This window comes from Numida meleagris, chromosome 19 (genome assembly GCF_002078875.1).
Source record: "Numida meleagris isolate 19003 breed g44 Domestic line chromosome 19, NumMel1.0, whole genome shotgun sequence".
NCBI lineage: Eukaryota > Metazoa > Chordata > Aves > Galliformes > Numididae > Numida > Numida meleagris.
This window is the reverse complement of record NC_034427.1, coordinates 9,514,497-9,532,596: the sequence shown is the minus strand read 5'-3', so window position 1 is coordinate 9,532,596 and position 18,100 is coordinate 9,514,497. Positions and strand designations below refer to the sequence as shown.

Below are 18,100 nucleotides of genomic sequence, written 5' to 3'. Positions count from 1 at the left end.
CTCCTGAGCCCCCCCAGCAGCTGCAGGGAGCCATGGGCTGCTCACGCTGCTGCAGGCAGAGTGGCTGCAACAGAGACAGGAGCTACATGCAATGCCTGCTGTATGCACTGAAAGAGTCACAGATTTCCCTTTCTTTCTATTTTTTTTTTCCCAATCTCCAAGTGCCCTATTCCCTCAACACTGTATATAAAATGAAAAGATTTATCGCAGAAGTAAAAATATTCAGTCTAATTCTGAATAATATTGGCGTTATCCATGAATGTCCACTCTATGTTTGGAGCAAGATTTTTTTTTTTAATCCCAAGTGGACAATTAACTGCTACCCACATCTACTCAAGGCTTGTTTCCTAGCTGTAGATCCCCTGTTTTCTCCTTTGGCTGAATTTCTATGACTTTATAGGCCATCCTGAGGGCTGCAGGCTGAAGTTTCCTATGGTTTGTGAATACACTTCCCCATCAGCAGGTGAAGACAGCTCTTCCAGGCACACCAACACAGGAATTCTTCCACTCCGTTCAGTGTGAGCTCTGGCTTTGATTCACCCAGGAGGTCTGTCTGGGTCTGCCTACCCCTTACAACATTCTGAAGCTTCCAAGCATCAATTGCATGAGTTTTCTTCCTTTTCTTTAGAAAAAGGTGCAGAACGCTTCCAAGGTACTTGTCCCAGTAGAGCACACTGTGTGAGAAATGGTGAGTAAAATCCATGGAATTGGTTGTGCCACACATCATACACTTCAGCTCCTGTACTGAGGACACTTTCCAGATAACCTGTCATATAAATAATTTCAATATGATTAATTCTGGATCCATCTCTAACACTGGGTGATCTTTCTTCCTTATTTGAAATGTAACTGTCTTTTCAAGTTCTATTTTTCTATGGTACTGCAATACAGGAGACTAACAAACACATTGCCAGGCAATAGCATGAGACCTTCCCATACTGTTTGCAGTCTCAAGCTGGGAGAAGCTGCCTTAGGTGGCATGAAATAATAAATGTTCCACATAGGGCAGCCATCAACCCCTTGAAATTAACTAATACAAGAAACCCATGACAACACCAGCACTAAATCAAGAAAATGTTTCCCTGAAGGCAAGGAAACAATGGGGTTATTCTGATGTTTCTTCTTCATAACCATCATGCGCTTGAGAAACGAGGCCAAGTTGTACAAAGGGACTGGGTCGGGGAGAAGAGTTGTGCTACTTCAGTCACATAAAGGTGCAAAGCAAGCTGTGGATTCAGGTCACCCCCGGGCGCTCAGCTACAACTGCAGCGTGTGTACAGAAGTTAGCAGTGCAAAGCTAGAGGGCTGAGCAACTACAGATGACAAAGGGCAAATCTGGAGCACATGAAGCTGCCAGCTCTGGTCCGGTGATTGCCATACTGCTTCCACCAAGTCACAAATCCCATCTGCTTCCACTTCTTCATCTGTAAAATGGTGTTTAGTAACATGGGGTTTACTTGTTTTCCTAATGACAGAATGACTGTGTGAAAATCTGAGTGTCGAAGAGGAAAGCTGTTGTTTTGCTATTACCCAACAGGGAAAAGACATCAAGGCTCTGGATTATCTGGGTTCGAAAGAACCAAATAATTATGTGGCCGAACAAAAGTTTTAGATGGTTGCTACGGGAACCATCGCACATCCTCAGAAGGACAATGAATGGCAACCTAATCCTCTCCTATATGAAAGGAGAAAAATATCCTTCCCACAAATAGCAGCAATTTCACAGTCAGTTGATGCTGCTCTTCGAAGTCTCCTCCCATTCCTCAAGATTCTTGCTTGATTGGAAAGAGAAATCCTGCATAGGTGGCCTCTGAACTAAAATAAAGATCGTGCACTTTGTACTTCTGTGCTGCACAAGCCTTCTGCTTGCAGGAGGCTCTGCAGCTCACTTCAGTCACTCACACACCCCCTTCCCTACAGAGTTTAAGGATCACCTTCTTCAAGGTTTTTCCTTTGTACATTTCTCCCCTTGAAGGCACCACTTCAAATGAAAAACGGTTCATCCAAAATCAACATCCACTAACTCGAGCATGCAGTGAGGAAACTCAGCAGGCTGCGTGTCTTTTTGTCTTGGTTAGCACGTAACAAGCGTTAAGGGTGTAGGGACTGGGCTGACAGGTAACTCTGTGCTGATCTGTTTTTTTTTTTTTTTTTCTTTAAAACCTTCCTTTTCTCTCTCTTACTCCCTCTTCAAAGTTTTGCCTTGAAAGAACTGAGGGAGCCAGACACCAGGATGAAAGTCTGGGCATAAGACAAATTCTTTTGCTTGTCATGTCTGTGTCACAACAGAAAACAGATGTTCTAGCTTCAGTGAACCCCCACAATTCTTCGGCAACTTTAATGAGAAACAAATCTCTCTCTTGTGAGACTTTGTTCTCTGTTTTTAGAATACTCAGGTGCAGCAATGACAGGCTCACCAGCGCTGGCACTGCAGACTTGGTCAAGTAAGGTAAATGGTGCAGAGAACCAATCCTCCAGAAGGATAAGGAGCACTCAGCCAGTGCTGACTCACATGCCTGGACACTGGGACAGCTGCTGACTCACGCTCCTTTTTGGGTTTGGTACCCTTCCAGCTCTTCTCTAAAAGTAACATTGCTTCAATCAACAGTACCTAAATAACCCTAAAAATAATCTGATTTGATATAGTACTGCTGTTATTCTTCAGTGTAGGAAAGTTATAAGAAATAATGACAGAAAATGCCACGTATTTGAGATCATTTTTAAACCTTTATTCTCCATTATAAATATCTTACTGTTCACTCTCATGGTGTTTCACGATTTTAATAAGTCATTTCTTTTGCAGCAGAATCTTGTGTGATGAGTATCAAGTTGGAGCCTCTGGCACATTCAGAAACACGAGCAAAATAAATTGTTACATTTTGTGTGCTGCAAAGTACAGAAAGAATAACTCAAATCTCCCCAGCCCATTAGCTACAGTTAAAGACAGTTTACAAGCCTGGCAAGTTCAGCTCAAGGAGTTTAAAGGCTGGCAAGCAAAACAGCCACACAATAAACTCTCCTAACTGAACACAGAATATACCCCAAGTTGGAGAAGAGATCAGGTTACACAACAGGCCCACATTTAAGGTCTCTTAAGTATTTGAACGCTTCTACATACAAACATTACCCCTTACAGTTTGCTAAGAGGTATTTGACAAGATACAGTAAACTAAACCACATCCTGCTCTGCATCTTCACAGCAACCATCTAACAGCGTGGGAAGATGCAACAACGCAGGGAGATGTGTATGAAACATTTTCTTCCCACTTTCTTCCTCATGTAAGCACATAAAATACAGTTTTGTGAAATTTGAGGATCCAGGTAAACCATACCTATCCATTTATTACAAGAGTTGCATGATTTGCTAGAATCTTACATACAGTGATCCATGAGGACAGAGCAGCTCAGGGCTGGCTGGGGGCACACCAGGGGCGTGCGACCTTCGCTTTGAGGGGCTGCAGCCTCCAGGCAGCTCCTGGCCATGTGCAGCAGTGACAGAAGGCTGAAGGCAGGCAGAGAACTGTGCTGAAGGGAAGCAAAAGGAAAACAAAGGAGCAGCACATTCACCCCTAACAAAAGATACCTGTCAAAATTCACTACTGTTCTTCCTGCAGAAGCCACAAAATGACAGCGACATTCCTTTATCTACCAAGCAGGATGACTTCACCCCCATGCTATCCAGCTGGTGACATTCCTTTATCTACCAAGCAGGATGACTTCACCCCCATGCTATCCGGCTGGTCTCCGTTCAGGGTGCCAGGTGTGCAGGGCAAAAAGCAGCCCTAGAGAGAAACGTTGGCAATCCCCATCATCCTGAACCTCTAACAAGGAGAGGAGATGCTCCAGCCACTGCCGACGCACTCAAGGGGCACGGCCCAGGGGGCACAGGCTGAAAAACGTGGCCTCTTGGCCCCTCTTAGCAACCGAGCGTCTCCCAGGGCCTGAACTGCACAGAGGCTGAGGAACCCACCAGCTGAGCAGGGCGGAGGAGCCCCCCTCGGGCCCAGGCCCTGCTGCCCTCGAGGCCCAAACCACCACCAGGGCTCGGAATTTCGCAGCCCACGGCTCCCAGAACCTCCACAACAGATCACAGGGGGCAGCGCAGAACGCCCAGCCCCACTCGCTCGCCCCTGGTCCCGCCAAGGCGCAACGGGGCCTACTTGGGGCTCCGCAACGGGGCCTACTCGGGCTGCACTACAGCCCACACAAGCCCCGTTCCCTGGGCAACGCCGGAAGTCTCGCGAGAGCGCCCGCCGGAAGTTACGCATCGCGACTGAGGCGGAGCGGCGCGTGACGCAAGCGCGGGGATTCCGAACGGCGGAGCGGGAGGTGAGCGGAGGGTAGTGCCCTACGGCAGCTGCACCGGGACTGGGGGGGCCCGGGGCTGTGGACCAGCCTAGCCCAGCCTTTCCTTACCACGTCGTCAAATTTATGACAGTCTCGGTCAGTCCCCAAGTGCCTGCGGGCCTCCGGCCTGTGCTTGCGGGCCAGCTGCAAATGGCGCGCTCCGTTGCAGGTGTCGGGCGGCAGCGATGCCCAGGATCACGCTGAGGGGCGTCACGGTGGATTTCCCTTTCGAGCCCTACGAGTGTCAGCAGACGTACATGGCCAAAGTGCTCGAGTGTCTCCAGACGGTGAGACCGCCAAGCGCAGCCCCGCCCCGCCCCGCCCCGCCGTGCCCGCCCACCGTGGCCCTCGGTGCCACATCCCCGCGGCTCGGGGACGCTCCAGGGCCGGTGACCGCCCCACCCCCTGGGCTGCCTGTGCCGCTGCATCACTGCTCCTCTGGAGAAGTTGTTTCTCCTAGTACCCGACCTGACCCTCCCTTGGTGCAACGCGAGGCCGCCGCCTCTCATCCTATCGCTGTTACCTGGGAGCAGAGGGTTTTTAGCTGAAATGTAGTGCATTCTAGCTCCTCTTAGTCTGGGCTTTAGGCTGAGCTCACTAAGTTGATTAGAGGGTCCTAAGGGTCACGCTTTTATGAAACTTTTGTGTTTTTCTGTTGGATGGTGTAGTGTGCCAGACAGTGATTGCTTTTTTTAACTGAGAAAGCATAGCCCCGCACAGTTGTTCTAGCTGAACCTCCAAATTACTCATTTTTCCCTTATTCCTTTTATTTCTCTGCAATAAAGAAAGTCAATGGCATTCTAGAGAGCCCTACAGGTACAGGAAAGACCCTCTGCCTGCTGTGTTCCACTCTGGCCTGGCGGGAGCACTTCAAAGATACCATCTCAGCCCGCAAAATTGCACAGCGTATGAATGGGGTCGAACTCTTTCCCGACAGACCCATGTCTTCCTGGGGTAATGCTGCCACAGATGGTGATATCCCAAGTGAGTCCTTTGATTTTTATACTCAGTGGGAGTGAGGCGGGAATGTCAACGTACACTTGCTTTTATTTATGTATTTTTAATTTTCTTAGAGTATTTAAAGTCCGTTTAGCTCATTTTGCGTGCGTGAGTGGCTGTGTGACACAATCTCCTGCTGTCTCTACGAGGCAAATCGTTGCCATAGCACCAGCTGGGAAAGGAAACTAATAATATTCCATGTTCTTGTCGTGCTAATAGTGTTTTTCTGTTCTCTTTTCCCCCCTTATTTGACAGCATATTACACTGACATTCCGAAAATAATTTATGCATCCAGAACTCACTCTCAGCTTACGCAGGTCATTAACGAATTAAAGAACACAGTCTACAGGTAAATATGATTTAGGACAGTGCTCCTATTCAAAGAAAAGGTGGAGAAAAACACTGCTTTAGTTACTGTTTGAATTTAAGTCTGTATAAATTTATGAATGTGGGGAAAAAACTGATATTCACTGAAATGAAGTTCTCTTAACGTGCACGCGTGCAACCTGGAGTTCTTCGCTGTTGTTTTTTTTCTCCTTCTGTTGTAGGATTTCCTGAGTTCAGTCTGGTTTAGGTTCTTTATTTCACACGTTTGCTTCTAAAAATCCTTGCATTAGTTCTTGTCATAATCTTATTCATTTAAAAATGGCAGCTGCCTCTCAAGTAGCTTGCAATAGGTGGCAGCCCCAGCTTATCTGGCTGATCTGTCATAACAAAACCCAGATTTTCTACTGTATGATGTAAGCTGCTACTCATTACCTCCCACTGTTCCCAAGAGCAATGTAGTACTATGAAGTCTATTTGTGACTGTTGTAAGTAGACTAACTCATTGATTATGATTCTGACCTGTGTTTTGTTGCTCGTTTATTTCTCATGAACTTCTCGCATTTGAGATATTAAACCCAACGTAGATGTGTTCAACTGCGTTCTTCTTTCTTGCTTTATTTTTAACATCAGTTTTGTGTATTCTGTTTGGACAGACCAAAGGTATGTGTTTTGGGCTCCAGAGAGCAGCTTTGCATCAATCCTGAAGTGAAACGACAGGAGAGCAATCACATGCAGGTGAGAACAGAGCCTTGAAAACATGTGTAACAAGAACATGCCAAACTCTTTTTATTTTGACATAAAGTGTGTAATTCTTGAGCCTGACATTGTTTTATTGCTGGAGGCTATAGTGAAAGATACTCGTTTTTTCATGCATTTTGTGGAACTTGCCATATCTATTTTAGTGCAAAATTTAGCTTGGTATTTTCGGTAGCATTTTCCATTTGGAAGAGGATGTGACTGTGTAGAACGTGAGAGGTGATTGATAGTTTACAGTTTACTCAGGTCTGTGCTTCAGTGTTTTTTAATGGCAACAATCACTGAACAATAATGCTTTTGTGATTGCTTTGCCTGTTATTTTTATGAGTGATGTCAAAGACGACTCTTCTGAAAAATGTAGCAAAATATAACCAGATTTCCTCCAAACCTGTGAGTATTCTGTGCCACACACATACACAGAGTGTAACCTAAGTTGGACAGAAGGATGCCTGATTTTAGAACTGCAGAACTGTGGCCAGTGTTTGTTCATTAGCTGGCATTATGGATAATGGGTAACTCTTCACCTCTTAGCTCACTTCACAATGCTTGACAAGCTGTGCTAAAAAAATACTATATTTTGCAGATCTATATGTGCCGAAAGAAAGTGATGGCTCGTGCTTGTCATTTTTATAACAATGTGGAAGGTGAGTTTGGCTGTGGAAGTAAAGCCTCATTTGTTGGAGAGGGAGTTGTTTGCTAGGCAGGTAGAGAGGGTTGAAAGAGTAGGCAGACTCTGCCTGTGCGTGCATTCGTGTGTGATATGTGTATATATGTGTGAGTTTTGCTCTGCCTTTGTGTCTTTCAAGAGCACAATGTTGAGGGGATGAATGTGATAACTGGGGTAACAACAAGTCCTTGTGGGGTACCTTCACTTAAGCCTCTGGTTGTAATGTTATAACTGTTCACAGAAAAGTCTACAGAGAAAGGACTGGTGGACTCAATCATGGATATTGAAGACTTGGTTAAAAATGGAAGCAAGCACAGGTAAATGTTCTCCTCTGATCTTCCTCTTTCTCACTTGTGAAAGCTATTCGTCAGCTTATATTTCTTAATACCTTGGTATGATCTGGACATACACTAAAGTAGCAGAGCAATGATGAGAGCAAAGTGAAGAAGCCAGAAACGTTGCAGAGTCAGCTTCTAACAAAATAATGTGTGTACTGGAGCCTTAACTTCTCTTACTGTCATTTTCATCACGCAGCAGTCTATTCCAGTTCTTTCTTCTGTAAAGACTGAGTCAGATCAGATCTCTAGTATTTTAATTCTTGCTTGAGTAGAGGCTTCCAGTGTTACCTGACATACCTGTGTGCATTGATAGGCATTATTTTCTACACTTTTATGCATATGTTGCATGAAGAGGGCTAACTATTTGCCTGAAAATCAAACATGACAGTTTCAGTCAACTAGGAAATTGATTAGAAACCACTGAGCATGAAACATGGAACATGAATGATGAACGCACTCTTAATATTTCTGCACCTATTACTTTATAACCTGTGCTACTTTTTTTTTTTTTAAACAGAGCTTGTCCTTATTATCTCTCTCGAAGCCTGAAGCAGCAGGCAGATATCATTTTTATGCCTTACAACTATTTATTGGATGCAAAGGTAACATATATTTTTGTTGTTTTATATACAGTTTTCTTATTTTTATTTCAGATTGACTTTTAGTGGATAAGCTGTTGAGAACAGATGCGTAGCAAGCAAGTGTATTGTGTGCTACGCTTCAGAAATAATCAAAGCCTGTTTCAAGTTCAGAATCAGGAGGTGCCCTTTTGTGGTTTTCTCTATTTAGTTTTACTTTCCCACAGTTAACAAATATTTTCTCTTCTGTTGATTTCTTTGAGGTCGTGCTCAAATTAGCTATGCAGAATATGATGTCTTTGTTATTTGATTATGTTTACCTTCTCAAATCAAACCTTTAGTAGCATACTTTGCAGTGGTTTTGCATGTGTTCCGAGAAACTTTTGTTTCTGTAGTGACCTACATGGCTTCTAGAATCAGTAAATCTTTTCAGAAGAGATTGGACAGCTCTTGCACATAACTGCTGGCTTTATAAAAAGCAGCTGCAATCAATTGTCAATGTTTCATGGATAAAAAACAAAGCCTTTGAGAACTTTGCTGAGGAAACAGATCTGCTAACATCATCTCGCTACCTGGAGTTATTCGTGAATTGTAGTAGAAGCTGGATTACACTGAATTACTGCAAGAAGCTAAAAGACCAAATGCTTAATAAAGCTAACAAAAACCTCTGACCACCTTAAGCAAGGAAGCTTTGTGAAGTGAAGTTGGATGATCTGGTGTTGTTGAGGATGTCTTCAGAGCATCAGCTTCCAGCACAGATGACACAAGAATAAATTTGCTTAAAAATAAAACCAAAAAGCAATGTAAAAATAACCCACGAGGTAAAACTCCCTAGTTTACACCTCACTCCTCCCAAATTCCTATTGGCAAAAAGGAGTGAAATTAATTCTGATAAATTTGTAAACCCTAGCATGGTAGAAATGTTTTCCTCTTTAATACAGTGTCAGTTGTAATCTCCATAAGTGTTCCCTCATTCTCTTTCTCATCTTTAGAGCCGACGAGCACACAACATAGAGCTGAAGGGGACTGTGATAATACTTGATGAAGCTCACAATGTGGTAAGTTGTTTCTGTTCTGTTGCCATTTTTCAAACATCATCCAAAACGAGAAGCAGACCAGAATTTTGTAACAAGTAAACTATAAATTCTGCACTCAGATGTGTCCTTTGTTAATGTCAGTTATCGTGGTCATAAAATCACTGATGTAATAATGTCTGTTAAAACCAAAGAAGATTTTGATGATTCTGGTTTGCTGCTAGATGGAAATGGTACCATTTTTGATAATGCAAAAAAGGAGTAGTTTTTAGCAAACATTTTCTGCGTTCCAGAAAAAAAGACGCCTAGTATAAGTAAAAGTCTTAAGGTATTTGAAAATGTCCTCTGGCATGAGCTTGGGGAACAGAAAGGAGGCCAAGTCAGCTCATGTAGACATTATCATCTGTGAAACCACCTGACAAATAACACATGGTGCAGTCCAAATAATGCTTCCATTCCTTGGTATTTCAGGAAAGACTGTGTGAAGAGTCATCTTCTTTTGACCTGACAGCCTATGATTTGGCTTCAGCAATTGATGTTATAAATGTAGTACTGGAAGAACAAGCCAAAGTAGTTCAACAGAATGAAGTAAATGCTGAATTCAATATGGAGAGCATCAGTTCAGGTGTGTTGGCAAACCTCTGTTTTACTGGGAAACATAACTAGAAAATAACTCTTTCTAATAGTTTCTGGCAAACTGACTCTCATTGGCAGGTAAGTGATTGTTAATTAATAATGTCAGACAAACACAAAAACTTTGGCCTAACCAATGTGATGTAAAAGGTCATGAAAGGGAACAGTGAATGGAATACAGAATATGTTTTTCTTATGTACACAGTGCTTGCTTCCACACTGATAATTTCTGAAAAGACTTGAAGAAACTAGGAATGCGATGAAACAGCCATGAAACATCCTCCTTAAAATCTTTCTTTTCAACAGGGCTGAACATGGAACTTGAAGATATAGCAAAGATAAAGAGTAAGGTTCTTTTTTTTTTAATTTTTGTTTTGTTGTTAAAAATTGTTATTGTAACTATTTCAAAAGGCTGATTGGTCAACAACTAGATATCAGATTCATCTAGTGCTTCTGTTAACAACTGAGTAATTTATGGGAGCTGGGAGTTGTCTCTGTTTTTCAGAGAATTTCGTGGAATGTTTAGTTGCAGTTACTTCCCTGGAAGGTGAGACTTGGCAGATAAATGCATCCCTTGTCTCTTTGCCCAAAGTTCCCTCACTTTGTAATCTTGTCAGTATGCTGGCAATGTGTTAGTTGCATCATTCTGCTGTAAGAACGTGCTGCTATGTAGTGATCGTATCAAGGGCTTGAGATGTCTGCTTGCAAAGCATTTCCAAGAAGAACTTTCTCCATCTATAGAGAGGAGTTTAATATTTAGTTAGCAACTGTATTTTATGAGTACCATAGACTTAATCTAAGAGGTGAGGTCATAGGATTTGTAAACGTTTAATACAAATATTTAGAGATGCTGTCTAGGAAATTGGCTTTAATCATTTTAGCTTGTTTACAGGATCAAGAAAACAGCTAAAGTTGCTGTCTTTGCTGGCAGCTTTTGTAATAAATTGCATTTGAAAAAGGGGTTCAGATGACTTCCTGAAGTGAGTTTCTATGAACCATAACAATTTTTCCTTTTGGTTCCTTTAAAGAAATTCTTCTTCAGCTAGAAAGTGCTATCGATGCAGTGGAGCTGCCACCAAATGACAGTGGAGTCACCAAAGATGGAAGGTAAATTTCTTCTCATTAATGTGTTTGCATGTTAGAAGAAGAATAAATTCTAAGCCCAGGTTAAACTGAGTCTACTGTGAGCTTATGCTCATGAAGTACTTGTGTGTGTTCATGTAACAAACCTGCAGTGGAACAAAAAGTATGTGACCATGTGAAGGATTTATCAGTAGCTGTTAGGATTGGTAGGAATATTCAAGTCCCTGGGAACTGTGCTTATTTAATGTTGGAGCTTTTCTTAGATCACCTTATGCAGCAAACATTATTTCTGGTGGGAAATATCTATTTACATTCACATTGCTTTTTCTTTCATGCAGAGTTGAGAGCATGTGTTGCTACTAGATGATGAAATTGTTGCTGTAAAAGAATAATAGTAATTGTGTCCATGTGATTATTTACAGTGCTTACCCACTTGTTCTGAATTGCAGCTACATCTTTGAACTGTTTGCAAAGGCCCAAATAACGTTCCAAACCAAAACCTCACTCCTGGAGTCACTGGAGCAGATTTTACAGTTTCTTTCAGGCCGTAAGTGTGTAAATTTGTCAGTTATTTCACTTGGACTTTTTTCCCTAATGTAAGTAATTGGAAGCATGCATTGACTGGGGGGGGGAGAGGAGAAAGGCATGTTTGTATTTAAAGTATGAAACACTTAAAAGCAAAAATCTGACCCTGAGGAACAATATCATTTTGTTGCTAGGTCCGCTCTTTGCAAACTTTGTCCATTCATGAACCAGAATTAATTTTAAGAACCAATTTTGTCTCAAAACCTGAGCATTTAGTAGTGTGTGTACGCACATGTGCACACATAGAGGATTTTTTGCATGTAGCACTATTCTTTTATAAAACCAGGAGGAATGTGTGAGGAGAGCTTGCTGAAATGTTGCTGCTGGTGCTTTTTGTGTGCTGAACTCTTCCTGGGTCATGGAGTTATGAGATAGGAATGCTGAGTATTGCTTAATGATCTTTTTTAGTTCAACCAGGTTCTGTTCTAGTGTCTGTCAGCATCTTGTTCTTAATTAGCTCTTCTGCAAAGAAGCAGGTCCAGCTTCTACATGGACTGAGAAAATAATTTGTCACGTCTGCTTAACAGCTAATTCTCATTAGCTGACTCTTCAATGAAAGCAATAAAGAGAGCAAGCTCTCTCTGTGGAGCGTGGAATATAGACAGTCATTTCTGCAAATGCATTTTGTGAGCAAATCTTTCTCTTTTTTCCCCCAGCATCCTTCTCTGGCTTAATAAATGCATCTCTTTACCCTTTCCACGGTCAAATTCTCATCATCAGTGTATTTCATATGTTCTTCTAATTACTCCTCTATAATTGCTGCTTTAAGCATGAGATGATTGTAAGGGGCTATTTACAGCTCTAGCAAAGGTTGTTTTTTGTCTGTGAGCAACAGTGTACACAATTTCTTTCTTTCATAAGACTGAAGTTAGTTGTCCGAGCCCTTGAAAATAAAACCAAACAGCTTAAGTGTGCTTCTCTTTGCCTTAATTACCTTTAATCACGTCCCTTCCAATTTTTAATGTAGAAGAGCCTGAAGAAGTTGATGTAACTCTTACTTCTTAATGCATCAGAAACATGAGACTTACTTTGGAATGCCAGTTTTACATTTCTCCTTGCATCTTGAATAATGACAAAGACTTGAAATAACTTGTTTTGTTTCAGGCTGTTTTTCCAAGTTGTGTTTTCCAGGGTGTTGTGCTGTTCAGGTATGCATACACAGGAATGCATGTATATTTGTATTGCAAAAGTAATTGTGGTGTTCTTCTTTGTAGGCACTGGGATATTTATCAATACCTCTGGATTGCATAAACTCTCAAACATTATCCAGGTAAATAATTTATGCAGCTGCTACAGGTGCCTGAAATATAAGAAGAGTTGGTTTAAAAAGTGTTCAGTGTCACTGGAGGGAGCCATTTTATTTTTGAACTGTATGTATACTTGTGCATTGATGGAAATATACAGGTTTAGAGGAGAAAGCTGCTGTCTAATGGGATAGCCTACTTTGATTTCTACCCTGCTTGTTATTTCCTAGGTTTGATGTCCTGTTTTGGTGAGCTAGATTTAATTTTGTCTGGGTTTAGCCTCCACCAGGTGGAGCTTGGTTATTGGGCTGTGCACATCCAAACTTCAGTGTGTGGGAATGTGAGACCTTCCCAAAAAAGAACGAGACAGGCTAAGGTAAAAAAGCAAAGAAATAGTAATGTTAGCTGCATTTTTTTTTTTACATTTATTGTACAGATTTCCTGACTCAGTTGTTAGATGAAAATAACAACTGAGTCAGGAAATCTGTAAAATAAAAATCCTTTTTGTGCCACAGGAACTGAACGTAATACTGAAAGTATGTGGGCATCCATGTATTGCTGATGGTATTCTCACTGCTGTGCATTTACAAAGCACTCGTTATGAGAACCTGGGCCCCATGAAATGAGAAGTTACAGCGGGCCTGAAGTTCAATTTCTGGCTTCCCTCTGAAGCTGACCAAAGTTCTGGTGTATACTCAAATATAGAGTAATAATGTTTGGAGAGCTTAATGTTCAAACAAATAGCATCTGAGCTATACTGTTACACGCTGGGAAATCTGCTGACATTTGGGATATATACCCCTGTGGAGCCACAGCTCACTGTATTCTCAGAACTTGGTAATTTTCAAGCCTGTATCTGCCTGAGTCACTAGGGATTGCTAGGTTGAGTTAGATCTTTTCCTAACAGTGAACTAAGAGAAATAATTGTGTCTCTTCTGGATCAAAAAGATCATCCTTCCTCTGTCTTTAATAGGTAGATTAAATAATAATGACACTTTAATGTATGTTGCTGGTTGCTTTTCTGTCTTGGTTTTGTGTTACGGGTTGGTGGTGGTCTGGTTTTTTTTTTTGGTTGTTGTTGCTGTTGGTTGGTTTCCTTTATTAAAAATTGCATCAGTGGCTGAATTATAAGAAAACCCGTGAGTATGGAGACTGGCAATGGGTGGCAATGTTCAGTCTCTAGGTTATGGTGAATGTGTTCCATGGTAAAATACAGCATACCTTCCTACAGAGCTTTGCTTTCAACAGTTAACTCATTACCAGCTTTTTTTCTTTAATTACTAATCATTTTTTATTTTAGAATACTTACTGAAATCCTGTTTGCATACCGGCTGTGGCTGCTTTTCAGAACTGTATTTTTCCAGGAATTGTACTTCTGTTTTTTTCTTACTCTTGGAGAACATCTTTCTTGTTAACTAACTGATATTCCGGTGAGCTCAGATAATTCATTTTAAATGTCTGAAGAAATTTTGTTTAGAAAAATTGGCAGAACTTATAAATATTTGAGAACCACAGCTGTTTTCATGAAAAGCTGCATGTTTGAAACTGCATTGCTTTTAGTCATAAGACATCAAGTACAGGAAAGGGAAGGAAGCATAATTCTGTTCTGTGTTCATGTAGGGTTTTTAGAAGCTTTTCATGTCAAATGTGGACAAACAAATGCAATTACAACTTGATTTTTCTCTAGGCGGTGTATTATTCCTGTAGGATATCACTGCTGAAATTTTCAACTTGAGGGAATTCCAAAAGTTGTTTCACACACAGTTGTGGCTCTTTGTGATCTCGTGGCTATGCGATGTGCTTGTGTTCTTGAACAACCAGAAGTCATGTACAGTGTGAATAGTAATACTACCATTTGTATAATTTGAATATATTTAGATTCTGGCTTGTATTGTTTGGTGCAATGAGAAAGTCAAGTGGTTAGCAAGAATTGCCTGTAAAAACGTGTTTGTTCAAAATTACCTTATTAAATGAAAGGAGCAAGGAGATATATTTAAGGTTATCTCTGCAGCAATTTTTCTAGAAACATTTCTCAGTGCAAAAGTATGTTCCTTCTGTTGATAACTGTTGTTTAATCTTTCCATTTCTTGATGTTGTTTCTTCTAGACAGTATTCAGTGCTGATCCTCCAGAAGGCACGACAAGTTTTGTGCCACCTCAGTCAATATCCAGATATTATAAGGTATGAAATGATTTCTGAGTTCTGCATTTTTCCTAGATAGCATTTGATATATGTGCTTAGCATATTCAAGACTGAGAAGGATGTGGATAGTATAGCAAATGATGGTGTTGGTTACAAGAAGGTTATGTAAGTTCTTCCAGGAAAAAAAGAGGCGTAGTTAAATTAGGTCCTAGAGAAAAAGGGGACCTACGCAGTAATTTATTGAGAAACACTTTTAGATAAAATAAAACGTAATAAGGAAAGTACAGAAAATGTGAATTATTGAAAATGTTGTAGTTCTGCAGGAAGTACTGTATTCTCCTGGCAAACTGGTCTTTTGTATTCTCAGATTTTGCAATGCCATTTGTGAAGGAGTCCTTCATTTGGCTTAAGTGAAATTTAAGGCCACCCCATGAAATGCTGCTCCCATAAACTGGCTGAAAATGGTTCAATTATTATATGCTTCTTTGCTCCTTGTTGGGTACATAATGAGAAGCTGGAAACAAAACGTGAAAGACAGATAGGAGGTTACACGACCTCAGTATCACTATAAAATGACATTAATTGTGCTTATTAACATGAGCTAGCTTCTGGGGGGGGATGAAGTTCAAATTCATTTCTGCAGCAGTCTCTAGGAGTGTTGCTCTTATTTTCCTTCAGGTACACATTCATCTGGGTAACAGTAATCAGAAGAAGAAGAAAGAAAGGACAGATCTCTGGGATTCATCAGCTGCAAAAAAACAAGGTATGGAACTCACACTCAGGATTGTGCAAAAGCTGGATTGAAAACTATTCAGCTCCTTTCTTATTAAAAAGAGAGATGCATATCCTCTATCTAAGCCTTCTTAACAGACTGCTTTCCAAAGATCTCTGTAAATAGCTTGCCTCATAAATGTCTACTGAATTACTCATTTCAGTGTTCTCGGGAATATAAGTATCTGTTTTACAGAAGTCATTTTATTAAGGACAAGAGCAATGCTTTTCAAGGAATGCTTTCCCACAATTTTAATGGTTTTTCACACGATGTCCCCGTAAGTGTTTCCACAAAGTACGTATTCCCTTCACTGTTCTGAACAGAAGAACGTGCTGTTCATTATTCTGCCTCTAGTGTTTTCTGGGACATTGCTCAATCAGAGTATCAAGTTACAGGAATAATTTGAGTGGATTTTGCTAAGTGTGCAGGGAAAGGCTAGCAGAAACATTTATTGCATAATTTGGAGGATTTGTAAGCAAAAATAACGCAAAGTCACAAAATTCTTCTGTGGTGTGGCAAACACACATGGATATATCTGCTTTTAAAATAAACTATTTGCAAGTACCTGTGCAACAGACGAGCAATGTGTTGAGACTTGTACTATGCATAAACCTGGCAGAGGCCAGAGGTGACTGATCAGATCTCTAGTTTCTCTGCAGTTGTGTAGTATATGTTATGGAAATGCTGCAAACCTCTTAAGAATAGCTATTTTCAAGGGATTTTGCAGAAATAATTTACTTGAGCGTGGTTGTCTATAAACTGTGAGTGGTGAGGATAAGTGACATAGCACGAGATAGCTGGTGAGATTACTTCCAACCTAATCCATTCCATGATTCTATGGAAATATCATCTACTTAAGGTATGAGTGAGCAATGGCATTTTAAACTGTATTTTGAATCATCATCATAAATTGGGAGGGACCAAAGCAAAACACACGTACACTTGGAATTTTAGCTTCACATGCCAGACATTTTTAGTTTTAGTAGTTCAGATGCTGCTATGTGCTGTATGCTAGTCATATTCTATTTTTCCACTATACAGTATGCTGCTTACTGTTTTCTCTTTATTAGGTGCAGGAAAGACCTTAAGCTATTGGTGTTTCAGCCCTGGATATAGCATGCATGAGCTTGTTCGACAGGGAGTCAGGACAATTATCCTTACTAGTGGGACTCTCTCCCCTCTCTCATCATTTACAATGGAAATGCAGATGTAAGTGCCTGGTTATGTGAACAGTGACATTACTGAAAATGCAGTGATTTTTTATTTTATCCCAGAACTTTTAGAGTGTTCTGGATTGATTGCTAGTAGGGAATAGTAGAGGGTGTATGACTAGGGTCTCACTTTCATGTTTCTTCAGCCCTTTTCCTGTTCTGTTGGAGAATCCTCATGTTATTGATAAACGCCAGCTCTGGGTTGGAATCATTCCCAAAGGACCTGACGGAGCTGTGCTCAATTCTACTTATGAGAGAAGGTAATGAACTTCAGTATGGAATTCTGCTTTGAAACCTTGAATCCTCACGTTTTGGGTTCTGGAGAAATCAGTGGTCTCTGCAGTTCTTTTCATGGATACACATGGATAACCACACCCTTTTAACCACTACTGCAGGAAGTTTTAGAAGTAAAGGGCTGGAAGGGAGTGAGTAGAAGGTCACTGAGTGCACTAATAGTCCTTAATGCCCCTGACTGGCCTCACATGGGACATCGGCCACAGATCAGAAGCCTTCTCATCTGAGAAGTGAGCTCAGGAGTTTCTGTTGCTGTAGAAGTGTCTCCACCTCTGTTATAACCACACCTGGCCATCAGCCCTATTGATCTGAACCCAACTTGCTGATTGATCCCTGGTTTGACCTTGGGCCATGACCTTATCTGACAATCTGGACTCATCTTGAGCCTGACTGCTGCCTATGAGTCTTTCCTACTTGCTTACACTGTTAACGTGGCAGGTCCTCTCCTTCAAACCATGCTCAGGTCCCACCTCCCTTCACGTTACGGTGCAATCTGCCCGTGCTGACATAGAGCCTCATCACAGAGCTCAATTCACTTGAAACATGCCTGGCCTTTGTAACGAATACTGTTATGCTTGAAGGTTGTCATCGTGATTGGCCTGCCTTTCACCTCTGCGTTGCCTTCTTGAGGAAAACATGTCCAAATCTTTGTTTGTCTTTCTTTTCTCCGATCTTTCATTGTTTTGTCTATGTCTTTCTGTTTCTTCTGCTTTTTTTGTAAAAGAGCTAAAAGTAGTGCCAGCAAGGAATGCTAAAACACGAGTTCATTGTATATTGACTTCCATTTCGTAACGGGTTATTCTCATATACTCATTGAGATGTCAGCATATTGTTTTATGAGGTAGTTTCATTCTTTGTTGCGTGTTGCAAATGTTTCTGTGCTTACCACTTCTCTGAAGTTACTAACAAGTGCCATGGCCTTTGTGCCAGTATTGTGTTCTAGGTTCTAATCCTTCTGTTGTACTTTGAAATGAGGCTAGTTCCTTGTGTGTGATATACATGTTCTTCCATTTGATTTTCTTCCTCATTATCTCATGTTGGCTCGTGCTTAAACCTCTTTCAGTTTCAGCGTTATACCTGTACCTCTAGC

The 18,100-nt window shown here is 41.2% G+C and overlaps 1 protein-coding gene and 1 long non-coding RNA gene across 6 annotated transcripts in view; one reads left to right on the top strand and one right to left on the bottom strand.

Moving 5' to 3' along the window:
- Positions 2,708 to 4,336, bottom strand: LOC110408403. The gene is made up of 2 exons (XR_002444304.1): positions 3,971 to 4,336; positions 2,708 to 3,525 (listed from the first exon to the last, which is right to left on the bottom strand). It is a non-coding gene; the product is annotated as an uncharacterized LOC110408403 (long non-coding RNA).
- The window catches only part of RTEL1 (regulator of telomere elongation helicase 1), a 37,616-nt gene continuing 23,771 nt past the window's right edge, over positions 4,256 to 18,100 (top strand). For 4 of the 5 annotated variants that reach the window (XM_021417015.1, XM_021417016.1, XM_021417014.1 and 1 more), the window contains exons 1-18: positions 4,256 to 4,329; positions 4,517 to 4,634; positions 5,133 to 5,331; positions 5,602 to 5,695; positions 6,327 to 6,408; positions 7,013 to 7,073; positions 7,338 to 7,413; positions 7,952 to 8,036; positions 9,005 to 9,070; positions 9,518 to 9,671; positions 9,986 to 10,024; positions 10,708 to 10,786; positions 11,212 to 11,309; positions 12,562 to 12,617; positions 14,698 to 14,772; positions 15,412 to 15,496; positions 16,576 to 16,714; positions 16,863 to 16,976. In XM_021417015.1, coding sequence (XP_021272690.1) covers positions 4,533 to 4,634; positions 5,133 to 5,331; positions 5,602 to 5,695; positions 6,327 to 6,408; positions 7,013 to 7,073; positions 7,338 to 7,413; positions 7,952 to 8,036; positions 9,005 to 9,070; positions 9,518 to 9,671; positions 9,986 to 10,024; positions 10,708 to 10,786; positions 11,212 to 11,309; positions 12,562 to 12,617; positions 14,698 to 14,772; positions 15,412 to 15,496; positions 16,576 to 16,714; positions 16,863 to 16,976 — 1,604 coding nt within the window. In that variant the 5' untranslated portion in view covers positions 4,256 to 4,329; positions 4,517 to 4,532. Of the gene's footprint in view, positions 4,444 to 4,516; positions 4,635 to 5,132; positions 5,332 to 5,601; positions 5,696 to 6,326; positions 6,409 to 7,012; positions 7,074 to 7,337; positions 7,414 to 7,951; positions 8,037 to 9,004; positions 9,071 to 9,517; positions 9,672 to 9,985; positions 10,025 to 10,707; positions 10,787 to 11,211; positions 11,310 to 12,561; positions 12,618 to 14,697; positions 14,773 to 15,411; positions 15,497 to 16,575; positions 16,715 to 16,862; positions 16,977 to 18,100 lie in introns of all 5 variants that reach the window. The other variant, XM_021417013.1, reaches the window with a different exon arrangement.